Genomic DNA, 18,672 nt, shown 5'->3' on the forward strand with positions numbered 1-18,672 from the left:
GTCTCTTTGAGTGTTTATGGTTGCTGACCCCTGTCCTAGGGAAGTCCATCTGGTTGGACCAAGAAGAACGGCCTTCTCTGTGGTGGCTCCTTCTCTGTTATTTGAAGAACCATATTTTCCCAATCACATCTACCTGACCCACCAGAGTGGGGAGGCAGGGTATGTTACAGGTCCCCTCTCCTAGCAGGACCAAGAAGAATGTCCCCATTTTGGACACTCTATCAAAAGGACCTGAAGATGTGGTTTCGACAACGGGCCTGGGGACTTCAGAGTGGGATGGAGCTCCATCAAGTGCCTCATTTGATTGGTGTCACCAGTGGGGTTATTGACTTTTATTGTTCTTGTATTGGACTTTTATTCTTATATAAGCCATCCAGAATCACTGAGAGCAAGTTGGGGTGGGGTGGGGGGCATATAAGGTAAAGGTAAAGGTTCCCCTTGCAAATATGTGCTAGTCGTTCCCAACTCTAGGGGGCGGTGCTCATCTCCGTTTCTAAGCCGTAGAGCCAGCGCTGTCCAAAGATGTCTCCGTGGTCATGTGGTCGGCATGACTCAATGCCAAAGGCGCACGGACCACTGTTCCCTTCCCACCAAAGGTGGTCCCTATTTTTCTACTTGCATTTTTTACGTGCTTTCGAACTGCTAGGTTGGCAGAAGCTGGGACAAGTAACGGGACCTCACCCCGTTACGCGGCGCTAGGGATTCGAACCGCTGAACTGCCGAACTTTTCGATTGACAAGCCCAGTGTCTTAGCCACTGCACCACCGCATCCCATTATTTATTTAAAATAAATTTATTCATTTAGGAAAATATGCCTTTTCCTAAATAAATAAATTTTGCTTTGGAAGTCAAGAGGAGAATTGCAAATGCAGGCAATGGATTCCTTGGTTCTAGGAATCTTGGAAGACTTCGACCGAGGCGAGAGGAATCCTAACGAAGCATTAACTAACAATCTAATTAAGAAGGGACAGTCCATTGGCAAGCTGTAGCTCCACCTTCCCCGCAGATCCCGAGACAGGCTGCCAAAACTTTGCACCAGAGGTTTGCAAGGACAAAGACGGTCAAATTGAGCTTGACTCCTGAAAGCCGTGTCTAACAGGTTTCTTGGCAGCGTAACAGAGGTAAGCTTGCCAGTTTGCCTTCTCCTGGAGGTTTTTCAAAAGCTTCTCCGTTGGACCAACAGCCCAAAGTTCGCCATCCAAACACTAATGCAAACTGACTCTGTTTATCTCCTGACACCAACCAAGGTTGGATTGACACTTCAAACGTTAAAGTTTGCACCCCAGAGCAAAATCTTTCGTGAGCCACGTTGGATCTACTGAGCCTTGGTGGCGCAGCGCAGTACTGCAGGCTACTTCTGCTGACTGCCATTTGCCTGCAATTTGGCAGTTGGAACCTCACCAGGCTCAAGGTTGACTCAGCCTTCCGTCCTTCTGAGGTGGATGAAATGAGGACCCAGATTGTTGGGGCCAAGAGGCTGACTCTGTAAAGCCCTGTGAAGTGGTATATAAATCGAAGTACAATTGCTATTGCTATTAAGATTAATTGATGGATGGATGGATGGATGGATGGATAGATGGGAGTGAGAAAGAGAGAGATGCAAGATAAAATAGATAAGTTAGATGATGGATGGATGGATGGATGGATGGATGGATGGATGGATGGATGGAAGGAAGGAAGGACAATAGCAATAGTACTTAGACTTCTATACCGCTTCACAGTGCTTTACAGCCCTCTCTAAGCAGTTTACAAAATCAACCTGTTGTCCCCAACAATCTGGGTCCTCATTTTACCCATCTCGGAAGGATGAAAGGCTGAGCCAACTGGAAGGGAGGAAGGGAGGGAGGCAGGGAGGAAGGAGGGAAGGGTAGAGTAGAGTAGGGGGGAGGAGAAGGAAGAAGGAAGGAAGAATAGAATATGAATAGAATAGAAGATGAATAGAAGATGAACAAAACAGAACAGAACAGAACAGAATAGAATAGAGAAGGGAGGAAGGAAGGAAGGAAGAATAGAGTAGAGTAGAATAGGAGGAAGGAAGGAAGGAAGAATAGAATAGGAATAAAATAGAAGAAATAGAATGGAATGGAATGGAATGGAATGGAATGGAATGGAATGGAATAGAATAGAATAGAATAGAATAGAATAGAATGGAATGGAATGGAATGGAATGGAATAGAATAGAATAGAATAGAATAGTTGGAAGGGACCTTGGAGGTCTTCTAGTCCAACCCCCTGCTTAGGCAGGAGACCTCTATAGCATTTCAGACAATTGCTCTCCTCTGCACTCTTACCAAAGTCACAACATCTTTTCTCCTTATCTCCTCAATCTCGAAAACCCTCAAGGAATCTCCTCCTCCTGAGATCCTCGTGGAAACCTCACCCCAAACAACTCATTCACTTGATGAGTCGCAGCCTACTCAACAAGCAGATCCTTTCAGCATTCAATCCCTCCCTCTTAAGAAAGGATCCCCCTGAGTGATCTACCTAGCTCCACGTTTCTTATTTCCCTGGCACACAAAGGCTTCGGGCTTCCTGTTACAAGGCTGTCCCTGAGCTGCGTTTTTAGGAGGTGATCTCCATCACGCTTTTTAAAAATTCTTCCGGTGCCCATCTTAATCCTCGCAGATTGTCCTCGATTGGTGGTTTTAATAAATCGTTTCATTAGGATTGTTTGTTCTTCTTTGAGGTACGAGGATTTTATTTCGGCTTTTATTGTTGCACTGCCACGAATATGATTGGCTATAAAGGGAGCAGTAAATCTGGAAAAAACGATAAATAAATCATACTAATAATACCGACATATGGTAGGAGCAGAACCTGATTTCCAGGAGAAAAGAAAACTGCGGTAAATATGTTTTTTGCAAGCTTTGTTTGCAAAAGGGAAAAAAAAATTTAAACAGACAGAACCCGCTGTTGCTTAATTCTTGGAGGCACAAAAGAATTTTGCAGTCAGTTTTTGTTATCGAACTTCATTTGCAATGCAGTTAATAATACATTTCCCACATTATTTGATTATAATAAACTGATTTTTATTTAAAAAGGAAAAAAAAAGCAAGGTGTAGAGATAAGCGCACAACAGGAACAAAACATTTAGGACAAACAATCCCCCGTTTGTTCCCAACTCTGCAGATTTTTTTTTTATGAAAAGCAAGAAATCGCTCGTTGCCTCAGAAAGAGCAGAACAAAAATAGCAATTCAGAGTTTCAGGGTGAAACTTTCCAAAAGGGCAAACTTTTGAACTGTGACAAATATTTCCATTTTGAGATTGGAATCGCTCGACGGAATAAAGCACATCTGCAATAAAATTAAGCAAACAAAGTAAAATTCAAAAGACCAGCGAGTACTAAAGAGTAAGACCTGTACGGGGTGACAGAAACGCATAAAGGAACCTTGGATGCAAAGAAAGAAAGAAAGAAAGAAAGAAAGAAAGAAAGAAAGAAAGAAAGAAAGAAAGAAAGAAAGAAAGAAAGAAAGAAAGAAAGAAAGAAAGAAAGAAAGAAAGAAGAGGGAGAGGAAAGGAAAGGAAGGAAAGGAAGGGGAAGGAAGGAAGGAAGGAGGGCGGAAGGAAGGAAGGAAGGAAGGAAGGAAGGAAGGAAGGAAGAAAGAAAGAAAGAAAGAAAGAAAGAAAGAAAGAAAGAAAGAAAGAAAGAAAGAAAGAAAGAAAGAAGAGGGAAAGGGAGAGGGAAGGAAAGAAAGAAAGGAAAAGAAGGGGAAGGAAGGAGGGAGGGAGGGAAGAAGGAAGGAAGGAAGGAAGAAGAAAGAAAGAATAGGGAAAGGAAAGGAAAGGAAAGGAAAGGAAAGGAAGGGAGGGAGAGGGAGAAGGAGAGGGAGAGGGAGAGGGAGAGGGAGAGGGAGAGGGAGAGGGAAAGGGAAAGGAACGGAACAGAAAGGAAAGGAAAGGAAAGGAGGAGGAAGAAAGGAAGGAAAAGAAAGAAAGAAAGAAAGAAAGAAAGAAAGAAAGAAAGAAAGAAAGAAAGAAAGAAAGAAAGAGAAAGGAAGAAAAGAGGAAGGAGAGGGAAGGGAAAGGAACGAAACGGAAAGGAGGAAGGAAGGAAGGAAGGAAAAGAAAGAAAGAAAGAAAGTTTCATTCAAAATAAAACATTTGCAGTCAAGCCCTGTTGGTGTTGTCTACGGAGATTCTCAGTCATCCAGGTCATGGTTGTCCCAAAGGTGCTTTTTCAAGAGACAATTGGACTTTCTGGGGTTTTCCTTGAAGACATTTCACTTCTCATCCAAGAAGCTTCTTCAGTTTCTGACTGAATGGTGGGGAACGGAAGGGTTTATATTCCTCGCAGGTCGTTAGCAGAGGGAGATTCAGGAAAGAGTGCTGACAGATGACTGCAAGGAATATAAATCCTTCCATTCTCCACCATTCGGTCAGAAACCGAAGAAGCTTCTTGGATGAGAAGCGAAATGTTTTCAAGGGGAAAAAAAAAACACCAACCAAGAAAATCCAGTTGCCTTTTGGAAACAAAAGTTGCCTTTTGGGACAACCTTGGCCTGGATGACTGAGAATCTCCTCAGACATTCAACAATCTCCATCTAAAGTATGAGTTCCACCACGCAAGTACATTTGAGAGAGGGGCAAAAATCCACAAAAGTCATCTAGTTAAGGAAGCACTAGGATGAGGACCAAGTTAATAATCAAAATATCAGCATCAATACCATTTTGGGGGTCAACCTTTGCTTACCATAGCTTTAGAACTAAATCCACCTTCTCGCCGTTAAAGCCCAGGGAATTTCCAGGTTGACGACGACTGTTAAGGAACAAAAAAGACAGAGTTTAGAAATTGATCAATGCAACAGAATATAACATTTTTATTTAAAAAAAAAAAAGGCTCTTAGCAGTTCTTCTTCACCCATAACAGAAATGACAGAACAACAGAGTTAGAGGGGACCTTGGAGGTCTTCTAGTCCAACAATCCCACACTCTCTTGTGGCCCGTCAGCGGCCTGTGCTGATTGTAGCTGATTCTGAGAGCGAGGAGGCTGGTGTGGTGTTGTGCCAGCAGCCTTTGCAGCTGGCACTCGAGTCGGACAATGAGGAGGCTGGAGAAGATGTGGTGCCAGAGGCGGGGATTCAGCCAGGGCCTTCAGAACCTCCAGAAGCTCCCTTAAGTGAAGAGGAAGAAGAGGAGGAGCTTCTTCTCGATGCACGGGCACGCAGAGCTGCCAAAAGGCAGGAGTGGCTCCTCAGGAGGAGGTCTCCTCGAGAGTAAGGCTTGGGGCTAATTGGCCACTCCCTTAGCCTATTTAAGGAGGAATGCCGATTGAAGCAATTTGTAGGGAACAACTTTAGTTCGCTCTCCTTCGCGTCTGGATTCTCTGCAAATTGCTTCTGGGCTTTCTGCCAACCTTCGTAAGATTGTGATTACCTTATCTCAGAATTCTTGTAGGCTGTTAAGAAAGTTTCTTAACAGCCTTTGTTTTGAAAAAGACTGAGTTATTTTAGTAAATTCAGTTTTGTACAAACTTTGTGTGTGCTGCATTCTTTGGGGTCCGTAGCTGGGGCAGAACAGGTTATGCGCACTGTCCAGCTGGTCTTCGCACACGCATGCACACCAGGAAGCGGAAGACCAGGTGGCTGGTGCACATGCGCGTGCCAGAAACTGGAAGATCATCTTCCCAGTGCATGCGCGCGCACCGGGTGGCTGCACTTCCGGTTTCCGGCACTCCCATGCGTGTGAAGACCAGCTGGCCAGCATGCCAGAATCCAAAAGAGCAACAGGCAACAGCTCGTGTGCTCGGAGAGATGGCTCTGCGTGCCACTTCCAGCATGCGTGCCATAGGTTCACTATCACAGCTCTATATCATATCAGATAAATGGCTTTCTAAACTTTTCTTAAGGAATACAATCAAGATCAAGGGAGGTACTAATACCACTCTATAAAGCCTTAGTAAGACCACACCTAGAGTACTGCATCCAGTTTTGGTCACCACACTATCAAAAAGAGGTTGAGACTCTAGAAAGAGTGCAGAGAAGAGCAACCAGGATGATTAGGGGCAGTGGTGAAATTCAATTTTTTTTTTACTACCGGTTCTGTGGGCTTGGTGGGCACCGTGTGGCTTGGTGGGCATGGCAGGGGAAGGATACTGCAAAAACCCCATTCCCACCCCACTCCAGGGGAAGGATACTGCAAAATCCCCATTCCCTTCCCACTCCTGGGGGAAGGATATTGCAAAATCTCCATTCCCACCCCACTCTGGGACCAGCCAGAGGAGGTATTTGCCGGTTCTCCGAACTACTCAAAATTTCCGCTACCGGTTCTCCAGAACCTGTCAGAACCTGCCGGATTTCACCCCTGATTAGGGGACAGGAGGCTTAAACATACAATGAATAGTTGCAGGAACTCGGCATGGCTAGTCTAGTGAAGAGAAGGACCAGGGGAGATCTGATAGCAGTCTTCCAATATTTGAGGAGCTGCCACAGAGAGGAGGGAGGTCAATCTATTTTCCAAAGCACCCGAAGGCCAGACAAAGAATAATGGATGGAAACCAATCAAGAAGAGATTCAACCTGGAAATAAGGAGAAATTTCCTGACCGTGAGAACAATCAACCTATGGAACAGAAGTTGCCTTCGGAAGTTGTGGGAGCTTCATCACTGGAGGCTTTCAAGAAAAGATTGGACCAGATTACACCAGAAATGGTGTAGGGTCTCCTGACTGGGCAGGGGGTTGGACTAGATGACCTACAAGGTCCCTTCCAACTCTGTTAATCTGTTAAATGTATTTTAGTCCTTACAGCCCAAAAGTCTTTTTCTCACCGTAGCGAAAAACAGCTAAGCCGCAAGTTTTGCTACTTATTCAACGGAAGATAAAGCTCCCTGGTTGTTAGAAAAGTTGTACTCTATTCAAAATGTCATATTGTTAACTCAGCAAACATAGAGTGGAATTTTACATTCATAAATCCCTCCGGGCAAATGACTAATCTTGCTGTAGCAAGTAGTATATCTCCTCTACCACACCATGGACACAGATGCTGAAACTAAAAGGAATTGTCACAAATTTTTAGGAGAAGTGGGTAATTGACATATTTTGCCAAGGAAGGTCCAAAATAATCTTGACGCCTTCGCTGAGGAACATGTCCCCCCGAATCAGACTGTCTCTGCTAGGATTTGTCCTGAAATGTATCAGCGTAATGTCCTCTCACAGCAAAAATGAGTGTTTTCCCAATGTTGGAATTAATTTGGAAAGAGATGACCCCATAAGTTGTTTAAACTGTTATTAAGCTGGTTATTAAGACCAGCTGCCTGCAATTACTGCAGGTTCGAATCTCGCCAAGGCTCAAGGTTGACTCAGCCTTCCATCCTTGCTAAGGTAGGTAAATTGAGGACCCAGTTGTGGGGGCAATAAGCTGACTTTGTATAAATATACAAAAAGGATGAAGACTATTGCTGAGCACATTGTAAGCTGCCCTGAGTCTCCGGAGAAGGGCGGCATATAAATCAAATTAAAAAATAAAAAATAAAAAATAAACATCTTTTTGGGGTCCTCTCAGTTCTGGTTGACTCCTTGTAGGCTCCAGAGCAATCATCAATATGTGATTGCTCTTGCAGGATTTCTGGCAGGGTTGAAATCCTACCGGTTTGCACAGATTCGGTCGAATTGGTAGCGGCGGCGGCAGCGTGTGGTTCGGAGAACTGGTAGTGGCTCCGCCCACCCGCCAGGACATCGTTACCTCCTGGTTTTAACCAGGAACCTGTTTTTGAAGCTCTGCCCATGTGCAGAAGACTTTGCGCATGTGCAAAGGGTCCAAAATTGCATGTGATTCGCGTGTGCGCATTTCTAAACTGGTAGGGAAGGTAAGTAGATTTCACCCCCGATTTCTGGGGTCTTTGGTCCGCTCGGAGCTCGGTTGTTTTGTTGCAGATGTTTCATTGCACAACTAGGTTAACATCAACAGTGGTAAGGAGGGTGTGGAGAGGAGGAGGAAGAGGATGACTATAGAGTCCCCGGTGCTCTCTAAGCTTGGTTGTTTTCATGCAGACATTTCATTACCCAACTAGGTAATATCATCAGGGATATCGCCTAGTTGGGTAATGAAACATCTGCAAGGAAAGCAACCAAGCTCAGAGAGCACCAAGGACCTCACAGTTCAACCTCAAGCTATAAAATTGTCCTTTCCGTATATGGAATCTCCTTTTAGTTTAGCAATCCACAACCTTGGTGGACTCCCACGCAAACATTAATGAGGTCCAACTTTATTTAGCTTTTCAAGATCAGTCAAGTTCATGGATTCTTGTATCTAACTTGGCTCTAAAAATCCATACCTGAACAGTAAGTACCACAACGAGTCCAACAAAGTAAGATTTAGTCTTTGGAGACTGTGACTTTATCCATAGCAGGCCCCAAGAAGGAAGTTCAACATTTATTTGCCACCAGTAATATTTAAGTGTTGTTAAGGTGTGTAATCCAATCACACATCCCTTGACGTGCGATCGTTACATTGCTCTATCAAAATCGCAGCCTATTCATTTTGCACCTTTGGTCAACACCCCACCTAATGCCCTCTACAAAATGTGTCAAACAAGGTCGACCATCACAAATCGATGTCAGCACTTCCACCTGCATTTACTCCAGTGCTGACATAAGAAGGAGAAGCAGAGGCGTCTGGAAAGGGACGTTTGACTTTTCACCTACTTATTTTCCCTGGAGATAATGTTTCCGAGGAGATGAGATGGGAGGGGGGAATTCCTTTGAGCTGGAGTAGATTAGGGGTAGAATGACTTGGAAGATGGCCAATGAGTGCAGGGGAGTGGGTAACGGAAAGGGAGGGTTTTGGGGCTGGAAGTCAGTGTTGGCTTCGTATGAAGTCATGTTAGGATGTCGTGCTCAATAAATAGGAGTTTTTTCTTCAAAGATTTTGTTTGAAATGCATTTTATTCGAGACGACCTCGAAACTTGACAATCCACCAATGAGAAGGAAAAGTTTGCTCTAGGACAGGGGTCTGCAACCTTAAACACTCAAAGAGCCATTTGGACCATTTCCCACAGAAAAGAAAACACCGGGAACCACAAAACCCTTTCCGTGCCTGACTATTTTTTGAGCGGACACAAAACTAGCATATGTAGTTGAATTCAACGTTCTCTTTTCTTCTGAAACTTTTCTTTTCTTGGATTTAATCCATAGTTGGCCTACTGGGGGTTGAAAAGCTCAATAAATCGAGTGCCGGCAGGTGTCACACTTTGGCGACTGTGACACATATTTTGAGTGACAGGGAGCCGCAGCCGAGGGGTGAAAGAGCCACATGCGGCTCCAGAGCCACAGGTTGCTGACCCTTGATCAAGTAGTTAAGGCACCAAGCTACAAAGCAGGAGACAGTGAGTTCTAGTCCTGACTAAGGTATGAAAGCAGGCTGGGTGACTTTGGGCTGGTGACCAGGAGACCCTGAGTTCTAGTTCACCTTAGTCATGAATTCTGGCTGAGTAACTTTGGTCCAATCACCAGGAGACTGTGAGTTCTAGTCCCACCTTAGATGCGAAAGCCGGCTGGGTAACTTTAGACCCATCACCAGGAGACTGTAAATTCTAGTCCCACCTTAGATGTGAAAGCCGGCTGGGTAACTTTGGAACAATCACCAGGAGACTGTGAGTTCTAGTCCTACCTTAGATATGAAAGCTGGCTGGGTAACGTCGGGCCAGTCCCTCTCTCTCTCAGCCACCTCACAGAGTTGTTTTGTGGGGGAAATGGGTGGAGGAAGAAGTATTAGGTATGTTCACCACCTTGAGTTATTTGTAAAAATAATAAAAGGCGAGATACAAATAAATCAGATTTATGATTGATGCCACTGTAAAAGCCACCTACAACTTTGCCTTCCATCATGTCCTTATGGTGTCCTAAAGTCCTTTTTTTCCCCCTCTACTCTTGATGGTATCCAATTTGACAAAATGATCTATGCGGGAACAAAAGGGAAAATACGCCGTGTACCAAATATTTTATATAAAATACGGGCTATACTTCATTATCCAATGCAATTTTCTCTCCTTGCCATACTTTCCCTTTTGAATTTTAATCAAATATCATACAGCCCTCGGATGAGAAAGGCTGGAGAGCAGGAGGGGGGAAAAAAGGCTGTAATGATTCTTTTAATTGCTTCTTCTATGTCATTTGTAACTAATTACCCGAGTCACACCTTTGCAAATTCTCCATCTCTTTTCGAAACACCCTTTTCAAGTCAAAAACACCTCCAATATTAACTAAAAAGGAGGAGATCTGCAATTAAATTCTCCTAGCAACAACTGCCTCCAGTTACAGGGTAGTCCTTGACGTAGAACAGTTCATTTAGTGACCATTCAAATTTGAATTTTAAAAAGTGACTTAGGTTAAGGTATTGAGATTTAAGAGCTGTAAAGCTGATGCAACTGTAAAGCTGATGCAATGAAGATGAATCAGCATTGGTATTGCCGGTTGTAGACTACGAAGGGGTCCCCAAGAGTTTTTAATCACTTTAAGAGGTGTTTATAAAGGCAGCCAGGAGAGGGCGTATTCTCTCTCCTTGTGTCTGGTATTCATTGCTGAGTTCTCCGTGTAGAGTTAAGAAGAAGTCTGATTGCTTGTCAGGTTTTTGCCAACTACGTATATTTCTGTATATGCCTTGTATATAAACTACTGTTACATATCCAAGTCTCTGTGTGCTGTGTTTTGCTCCTGGGTTTCTCCTAATAGTAGTCACGCTGCAAACGCTCTGACAACTTATGACGGTTTTTTGCCCTTACGACCGTTGCATTACCCACATGGTCTACATTCGTTTGGCAACTGACTCGTATTTATGACAGTCGCAGCGTTCCCAGGGCAACGTGATCCCCTTTTTGCGACCTTCTGACAAGCAAACTCAGTAGGGAAGCCGGATTCACTTAACAACCGTGTTGCTAACTTCACAACGGCAGCATTTCCCTGAATGGCGGCGGCAAGATAGGTCGTAAAACGGAGCAAAAACCATTGACACGCAAAGTCAATGGGGAAGGCCGGATTGTAACCCAATGCGTCGCTAACGGAATAACGGCAGCGATTCACTTAACAGCCATTAAGGCAAAACTCACTTAAGAAATGTTTCGTTTAACAAAAGAAATTTTGGGCTCGATTGTGGTCCAAAGTCGAGGACTACCTGTAGTTAACAAGGAGGGTGAATTAACTTTTGGGAGAAAGGGGAAATCAGGATTTTGACGGATCAAAACTTCTGCACGCATCCCCAAAGCTGATTTCCTAATATTGCACAGGTCACAAAATGAGTCATACAGCGTGAGATGCCAGTGGCTTTTAGAATGACTCAGTTACGTGTGATGAATCACTTGAACAGAACAAATCCTGTTTTCAAAATCAACTCCATCAATATAGGATGGAATTATTATTATTATTTTTTTGCATGCTGTCTGTTCTGCCCTAGCTATGGAACCCAAGAAATGTAGCACACACAAAACTCCGAACAACTCCGTTTACTCCAAACACAGACTTTTTCAAATGCAGGCTATTACTAAAAATGTCCTTAACAGCCTGCCAGAAATTCCAAAGATTAGATAAAGGCTTACGATAGTTGGCAATTAGCCCAGAAACCACGTTTGCAAGGAAAATTCACTCTCAAATGCTCAACGAACGACCGGACGAACGCACGTTGTTTCCTGCAACGTTTGCCAGCAGTGTGCAAACTTAAATAGGCTAAGGGAGTGGCCAATTAGCCCCAAGCCTTACTCTCGAGGAGACCTCCTCCTGAGTAACCACTCCTGCCTTTTGGCAGCTCTGCGTGCTTGTGCATTGAGAAGAGGCTCCTCCACTTCACTCTCTTCACTTGAAGGAGCCTCTGGAGGATCTGAAGGCTCTGGCTGAATTTCTGCCTCTGGCACCACATCCTCTTCAGCCTCCTCGCTGTCCGACTCGAGCGCCGGCTGCACAGACTGCTAGCGTGACACCACACCAGCCTCCTCGTCGTCAGGATCAGCCACAATCCGCGCAGGCCGCTGGCGGGCCACAACACTGTCTCAAAAAACAAAACAGACCAAAAAAAAAAACCAATGCCACAAACTGATATGGATTTTCTGTAATTAGACGGAGTGTCAGTACGGTTAGATTTCAGTATTCAATATTAAGTGCTTTAAAAATACCTGGAAACTCCAAGTCGATTCCTTACTTACGGCTTCTTTCCTTGCTGAGAAAATAATTATGGAATTCGCAATATTGGCCGCTATCGGCGTATTATTCATAAATATGGCGTAAGAGGACAAAATCGGCAGCAGTGAACAAAGATGCTATAGACGTAGTCTTCGAGTTCTGACCGTAATCGAACTTGGCAATCATGGTCATATGTTGTGACGTTGTAAAGAGGGTCAACATGTGACCAGACCCAATTTTACAATCTTTTGCAATACACCCTGGTTGTTGAGAGAACACTGCGGTTGTTAAGTGCACCTATTTGTATGCTATGGGCTGTTTTTTTGCCAGAAACCAAAAGCAGTTTGGCTGATCACTAGGAGACGGGGAGTTCTAGTCCCGCCGTAGGCGTGAAAGCCAGCTGGGTGACTTTGGGCCAATCACCAGGAGACAGTGAGTTCTAGTCCTGCCTTAGGCGTGAAATCCAGCTGGATGACTTTGGGCCAATCACTAGGAGACAGTGAGTTCTAGTCCTGCCTTAGGCGTGAAATCCAGCTGGATGACTTTGGGCCAATCACTAGGAGACTGTGAGTTCTAGTCCTGCCTTAGGCGTGAAATCCAGCTGGATGACTTTGGGCCAATCACTAGGAGACAGTGAGTTCTAGTCCTGCCTTAGGCGTGAAACCCAGCTGGATGACTTTGGGCCAATCACCAGGAGACCGTGAGTTCTAGTCCTACCTTAGGCATGAAATCCAGCTGGATGACTTTGGGCCAATCACTAGGAGACAGAGAGTTCTAATCCTGCTTTAGGCACGAAAGCCAACTGGGTGACTTTGGGCCAATCCCCAGGAGACTGGGAGTTCTAGTCCTGCCTGATGAAAACCAGCTGGATGTGATCTTGCGCCAGTCCTTCTCCTTCAGCCTCATCTACCTCACAAAGTTGTTAATTGTGTAAAGAGAGACGTTTGCCACCTGATAGGTTTATAGAAATGATAACGGCAGGATTAAAAAAATAAAAATTAAAAAAAAAAACCCAACCTAAAAATGTTGCCTCAGATTATAGAACAATAAATACAGTTTATCCCCTTCAAAAAGTCATCGTAATTCGGGGTTCTGATCCTACCTCAGATTCGAGTGTGTCTGTTGTTTGTGTGTTTTGTTCCACTTGTCGCCGAATTAGCTTTTATGCCAAGCCAGGACGTTGTATTCACCCCGACTAAAAGAATCACTTTCCAGGGAGTGACAAAAAGACCTCTACACATAACGACAAATGATGTCAGGGACCGCGTGTCAAGTGACGGCGCATCCAAAATTTGTTTTCCAATGAACCTTTGCCGATTAACAGTGTACCGAACCAAGAGATTTGCAAAGCCCACTGAGCACCTGTGAGTTATATTATGAATTATACATTTCCAACTGTTTAAAGCTAATGTACCATAATCCCTCTGTGAAGTTGGTGGGGTTGGTGAGGGGAAATCTGAGATGGTTGCCTTTGGTAAGGTGAAGGCTCGCACATAAACGATATTTAGAAAGCCAACAAGGGTTCTCCCACGTGTTACGTTCATCCAACACAACAATGCGCTAATAAGTAGGTATAAATAATTACCTACACGGGCCTCAAAATCCTTACTGTGCCCATAGCGGAGGCCAACCGCCTTAAATTTATTTCGCAAGGAAACGTTCACGACAGAGCCCGCCCCACCGTTTAATTTTATTTATTTTTTTTACAACCGAACAGGCACAAAGGTTCAGGAGACCCAATTAAGTTAAAATGCAACCCACAATCACCTTGTCAACTCCGTGTCACCTGACACACCTTTTTTAATGCAAATGGGTAAGAAGGCTTATTACAGGATACGCTAATACCGAGTTTCACATCCCTCAGATGATGGATGAACAGTAGAGCTAAAGACTCCCTAAGTCAGGGAGGGCTAACCTTTTTGCCATCGCGTGCCAAAAGTGGGGGAAGCACGGGGGGATCGCGCACGCGTGTGTGCCCACACTCATAATTAAGTGAGCCACCCCCCGCATCCGCGCGTGACCCCTCCGTACTCCCGTTTTTGGCACGTGATGGCAAACACGTGGTGTTTGCAAACACTTTGGTAGGCCTGTTTTTTGCCCTCCCCAGGCTCCAGAGACTTTCTTGGAACCTGGGGAGGGCGAAAACAGCCTCCCCATCACCCCGGAGGCCAAAAATGCCCTCCGAGAGCCTCCATACGAGCCCTGTACTTACCTGGCATCCAAAATGAGCCATGTGGAGATTCCTGGGAGGGGAGGGGCGGTGTGGGAGGGACAAGCTGAAAATCAGCTGGCCGGCACGCGCATGCGCACTGGAGCTGATCTAGGGCAACGGCTCGCATGCCCACAGATATGGCTCCGCGTGCCACCTGTGGCATTTATTTATTTATTTTATTTAAATTTGCATACCGCCCTTCTCCTAGTGGACTCAGGGCGGTGCACAGCCAAGTAAAAAACATCCAATACAAAATTTAAAAATTTAAAAGAATTATACCCTTTGGCCAAAAATTAAGAACCTTACGACTAAAACCCATTAAACAATTAAAAAATCTAATATCTCAAAAACGGGGGGTGGGGGCTGCCATAGGTTCGCCATCACGATCCTAAGCCAAGTTTTTTTTTTTTTAATTTTCTTTCCTTTAGATAGCAATCAGGGAGACCCAGGCCGTATCATTTTCGGGGTAATTGTTATATTCCAAGTAGTCCTCGATTTTACGACCGTTCCTTTAACAATGGTTCGAAGTTTACAACAGCCTCAAAAAAAAAACCTGATTTTACCATCTTTCCCTGTGATCACAATTCAGGTTGCTGGGCAACCGGCTTGCATTTACAACGGGTTGCAGCATCCTGTGGTTATAATTAAGTAAGTATAAGTAAGGGCTGGCTGAGTTTTCCTGGGTTTGACCTTCTGGCCAGCCTCTCTTGCTCCTCAAACGGCAGTCACAATGGCAGGATCTGGCTTGCCTGTTGCTTGGTGACACAATAGCAGCCTTCCGGGATTTGAGGGGCTGCCACAAAGAAGAGGGGGGGAGTCAACCTAGAATCCTGCATCCAGTTTTGGTCACCACACTATAAAAAAAGATGTTGAGACTCTAGAAAGAGTGCAGAGAAGATCAACCAAGAGTATTAGGGGACTGGAGACTAAAACATATGAAGAACAGTTGCAGGAACTGGGTATGTCTAGTCTAGTGAAGAGAAGGACCAGGGGAGACAGGATAGCAGTCTTCCAATATCTCAGGGGCTGCCACAGAGAGGAAGGGGGTCAAGCTATTTTCCAAAGCACCCAAAGGCCAGACAAGGAATAATGGATGGAAACTGATCAAGGAGAGATTCAACCAGGAGTGAAATGCTCCCGGTTAAGACCGGATCGCCCGATCCGGTAGCGATGGAGGCAGGTGGTTCGGAGAACCGGTAGCAAAAATCCCTGCTCCCCCCCCATGCCCAGCTGAGCCGCGCGATCATCAGAGGCGTTTTTATTAGGTTTAAAAGCATTTTTTTTCTACAACCTCTTCGGCCGAAAAAATGCTTTTAAAAGTAAAAAAAAAAAAAAAGCCTCTGATGATCGCGAGACTCAGCTGGGATCGTCAGAGGCTTTTAAAAGCATTTTTTTTCTGCAACCTCTTAAGGTTGTAGAAAAAATGCTTTTAAAAGTTAAAAAAAAAAGTTGGCCACGCCCACCCAGTCACATTACCACCCCCTCTCAAGCCACGCCCACAGAAATTTGTAGTAACAAATTTGTAGTAACAAATTTTACATTTCACCACTGGATTCAACCTAGAAGACATTTTCTGGCAGTGAGAACAATCATCCCATGAAACAGAAGTTGCCTTCAGAAGTTGTGGGAGAGGGTGAAAAACAGGCCTACCAGAAGTTTGGGAAAAACAGAGGGCCTCCGGAGTCTGGGGAGGCTCAAGGAAAGGCTCTGGAGCCTGGGGAGGGCAAAAGCACCCTCCCCCTCTGTGGTGCAGGAGGCTGAGTAGGCCACGCCCACCATGGCCACGCCCACCCAGCAACTGGGCAGAGAACCCCTTGCTTAAATTTTTGAAGCCCAACCCTGAGCAAAACTCACTTGCAATTAATTGTCTTGCTTAGCAACAGAAATTTTTGGACTCAATTGTGGTTGTAAAGTGAGGACTACCTGACTGGCTTGGTTTGGTTGTTTTCACCAAATCCCTGACGCCTTACTTAGAATATTCACAGGAGGCCCAATTTTTCCTCTTTGCCACAAGAAAGTTTGGACTTTCCAAAGCTACCAGGGATGCTTTTAATAGAAATAGAAATAAAAGATATAATAAAATAAAAAAATAGAAATAAAAGGCAACTCTCCCCCTTCAAAGCAGAACTCCAAATAGCAGAACAATGCCAGACTGTCGCCTATTATCAAAAGATCTTTGACTGAAAAAGAAAGAAACTGAATATTTTTAGACTTTCGATTTATTTTATGAATGGCTGGCTGACAAAAACAGGAACTAGAAACAGGGAAATATATGGCAGGATCAGCGATGCAAGGAAGACGTGTTAAATTGGTTAAACAAATAGTATGATTATTACTGTTATTATAGCATAATTGATATTAATGCAATGAATAATTGTTGTAAACACTTTGATTATTACTTCCTAAAACAGGGGTCTGCAACCTTAAACACTCAAAGAGCCATTTGGACCCGTTTCCCACAGAAAAGAAAACACCGGGAGCCACAAAACTCTTCCCGTGCCTGACTATTTCTTGAGCGGCCACAAAACTAGCATATGTAGTTGAATTAAACGTTCTTTTTTCTTCTGAAACTTTTCTTTTCTTGGATTTATCCATGGTTGGCCTACCGGGGGTTGAAAAGCTCAATAAATCGCGTGCCGGCGGGTGTCACACATTGGCGGTTGTGACACATATTTTGAGTGACAGGGAGCCGCAGCAGAGGGGTAAAAGAGCCACATGCGGCTCCAGAGCTGCAAGTTGCTGACCCCTGTCCTAAAATGATTTGTACCCGGACAACACAGCTGTTTAATTGAAGTTGGAATTTTTATATGCTATAAAATAAAATAAAAACAAAAAAACAACAACGACCCATCCTTGATTGAATTGTCTAAAACAGAAATTAGCTACAGGTATTCCTCGACGTACGACCACAATTGCCCCCCCGCCCCCAAATTTCTGTTGCTAAAAGTGAAACATTTGCTCAGTGAGTTTTGCCCCATTTTACGACCTTTCCGGCCACGGCTGTTAAGTGAATCACTGCAATGGGTTCAGTTAGCGACATGGTTGCTAAGTGAACCTGGCTTCCCCCCGTTGATTTTGCTTGTCGGAAGGTCGCAAAATGGGATCCCATGATCCCGGGAGGCTGCCACCGTCGTAAATATGAACCCGTTGTCAAACCTCTGAATGTTAATCATGTGATCATGGGGATGCTGCAACGGTCATAAGTGTGAAAAAGGGTCACAAGTCAGTTTTTTCAGTGCCGTTGTAATTTTAAACGGTCACTAAACGAATTGTTGCAAATCCAGGACTACCTATACTAGAAAAATACACACAAAGAATTCTGGAATAATTTCGTTATAATCGCAAGAAAAACCAAATGCAGAGGTAGAGTATATGTGGTACCTTGCTCAACAGTAGTAACTGTGAGAGGGATCTTGGAGTCCTAGTGGACAACCATTTAGATATGAGCCAGCCATGTGCAGCAGCTGCCAAAAAAGCCAACGCAGTTCTAGGCTGCATCAACAGAGGGATAGAATCAAGATCACCTGAAGTGTTAATACCACTTTATAAGGCCTTGGTAAGGCCACACTTGGAATATTGCATCCAGTTTTGGTGGCCACAATGTAAAAAAGATGTGGAGACTCTAGAAAGAGTGCAGAGAAGAGCGACAAAGAGGATTAGGGGACTGGAGGCTAAAACATACGAAGAACGGTTGCAGGAACTGAGTATGTCTAGTTTGATGAAGAGAAGGACTAGGGGAAACATGATAGCAGTCTTCCAATATCTCAGGGGCTGCCCCAAAGAAGAGGGAGTCAAGCTATTCTCCAAAGCACCTGAGGGCAGGACAAGAAGCAATGGGTGGAAACTCATCAAGGAGAGAAGCAACTTAGAACTAAGGAGGAATTTCCTGGTTAGAACAATTAATCAGTGGAACGACTTGCCTCCAGAAGTTGTAAATGTTCCAACACTGGAAGTTTTGAAGAAGATGTTGGATAACCATTTGTCTGAAGTGGTGTAGGGTTTCCTGCTTGGGTGGGGGGTTGGACTAGATGACCTACAAGGTCCCTTCCAACTCTGTTAATCTAATCTTATTTTCCAAAGCACCTGAGGGCAGGACAAGAAGCAATGGGTGGAAACTAATCAAGGAGAGAAGCAATCTAGAACTAAGGAGGAATTTCCTGACAGTGAGAACAATGAATCAGTGGAGCAACTTGCCTCCAGAAGTTGTGTGTGCTCCAACACTGGAAGTTTTGAAGAAGATGTTGGATAACCATTTGTCTGAAGTGGTGTAGGGTTTCCTGCCTAAGCAGGAGGTTGGACTAGAAGACCTCCAAGGTCCCTTCCAACTCTGTTATTCTATTCTAGAGCCATAGATTATT

General features: G+C 44.4%; 1 protein-coding gene across 13 annotated transcripts in view; it reads right to left on the reverse strand.

The window, feature by feature from the left end:
• ARVCF (ARVCF delta catenin family member) overlaps positions 1 to 18,672 on the reverse strand; it is a 317,887-nt gene that overhangs the window by 215,997 nt on the left and 83,218 nt on the right. For all 13 annotated transcript variants that reach the window (XM_087880246.1, XM_087880244.1, XM_087880236.1 and 10 more), the window contains exon 3: positions 4,692 to 4,757. In XM_087880246.1, the coding sequence (XP_087736372.1) occupies positions 4,692 to 4,694 (3 nt within the window). In that variant the 5' untranslated portion in view covers positions 4,695 to 4,757. The remainder of the gene's footprint in view (positions 1 to 4,691; positions 4,758 to 18,672) is intronic.

The sequence above is a fragment of the Pantherophis guttatus genome, chromosome 17 (assembly GCF_059756535.1).
Source record: "Pantherophis guttatus breed Tessera chromosome 17, ASM5975653v1, whole genome shotgun sequence".
Classification (NCBI taxonomy): Eukaryota; Metazoa; Chordata; class Lepidosauria; order Squamata; family Colubridae; genus Pantherophis; species Pantherophis guttatus.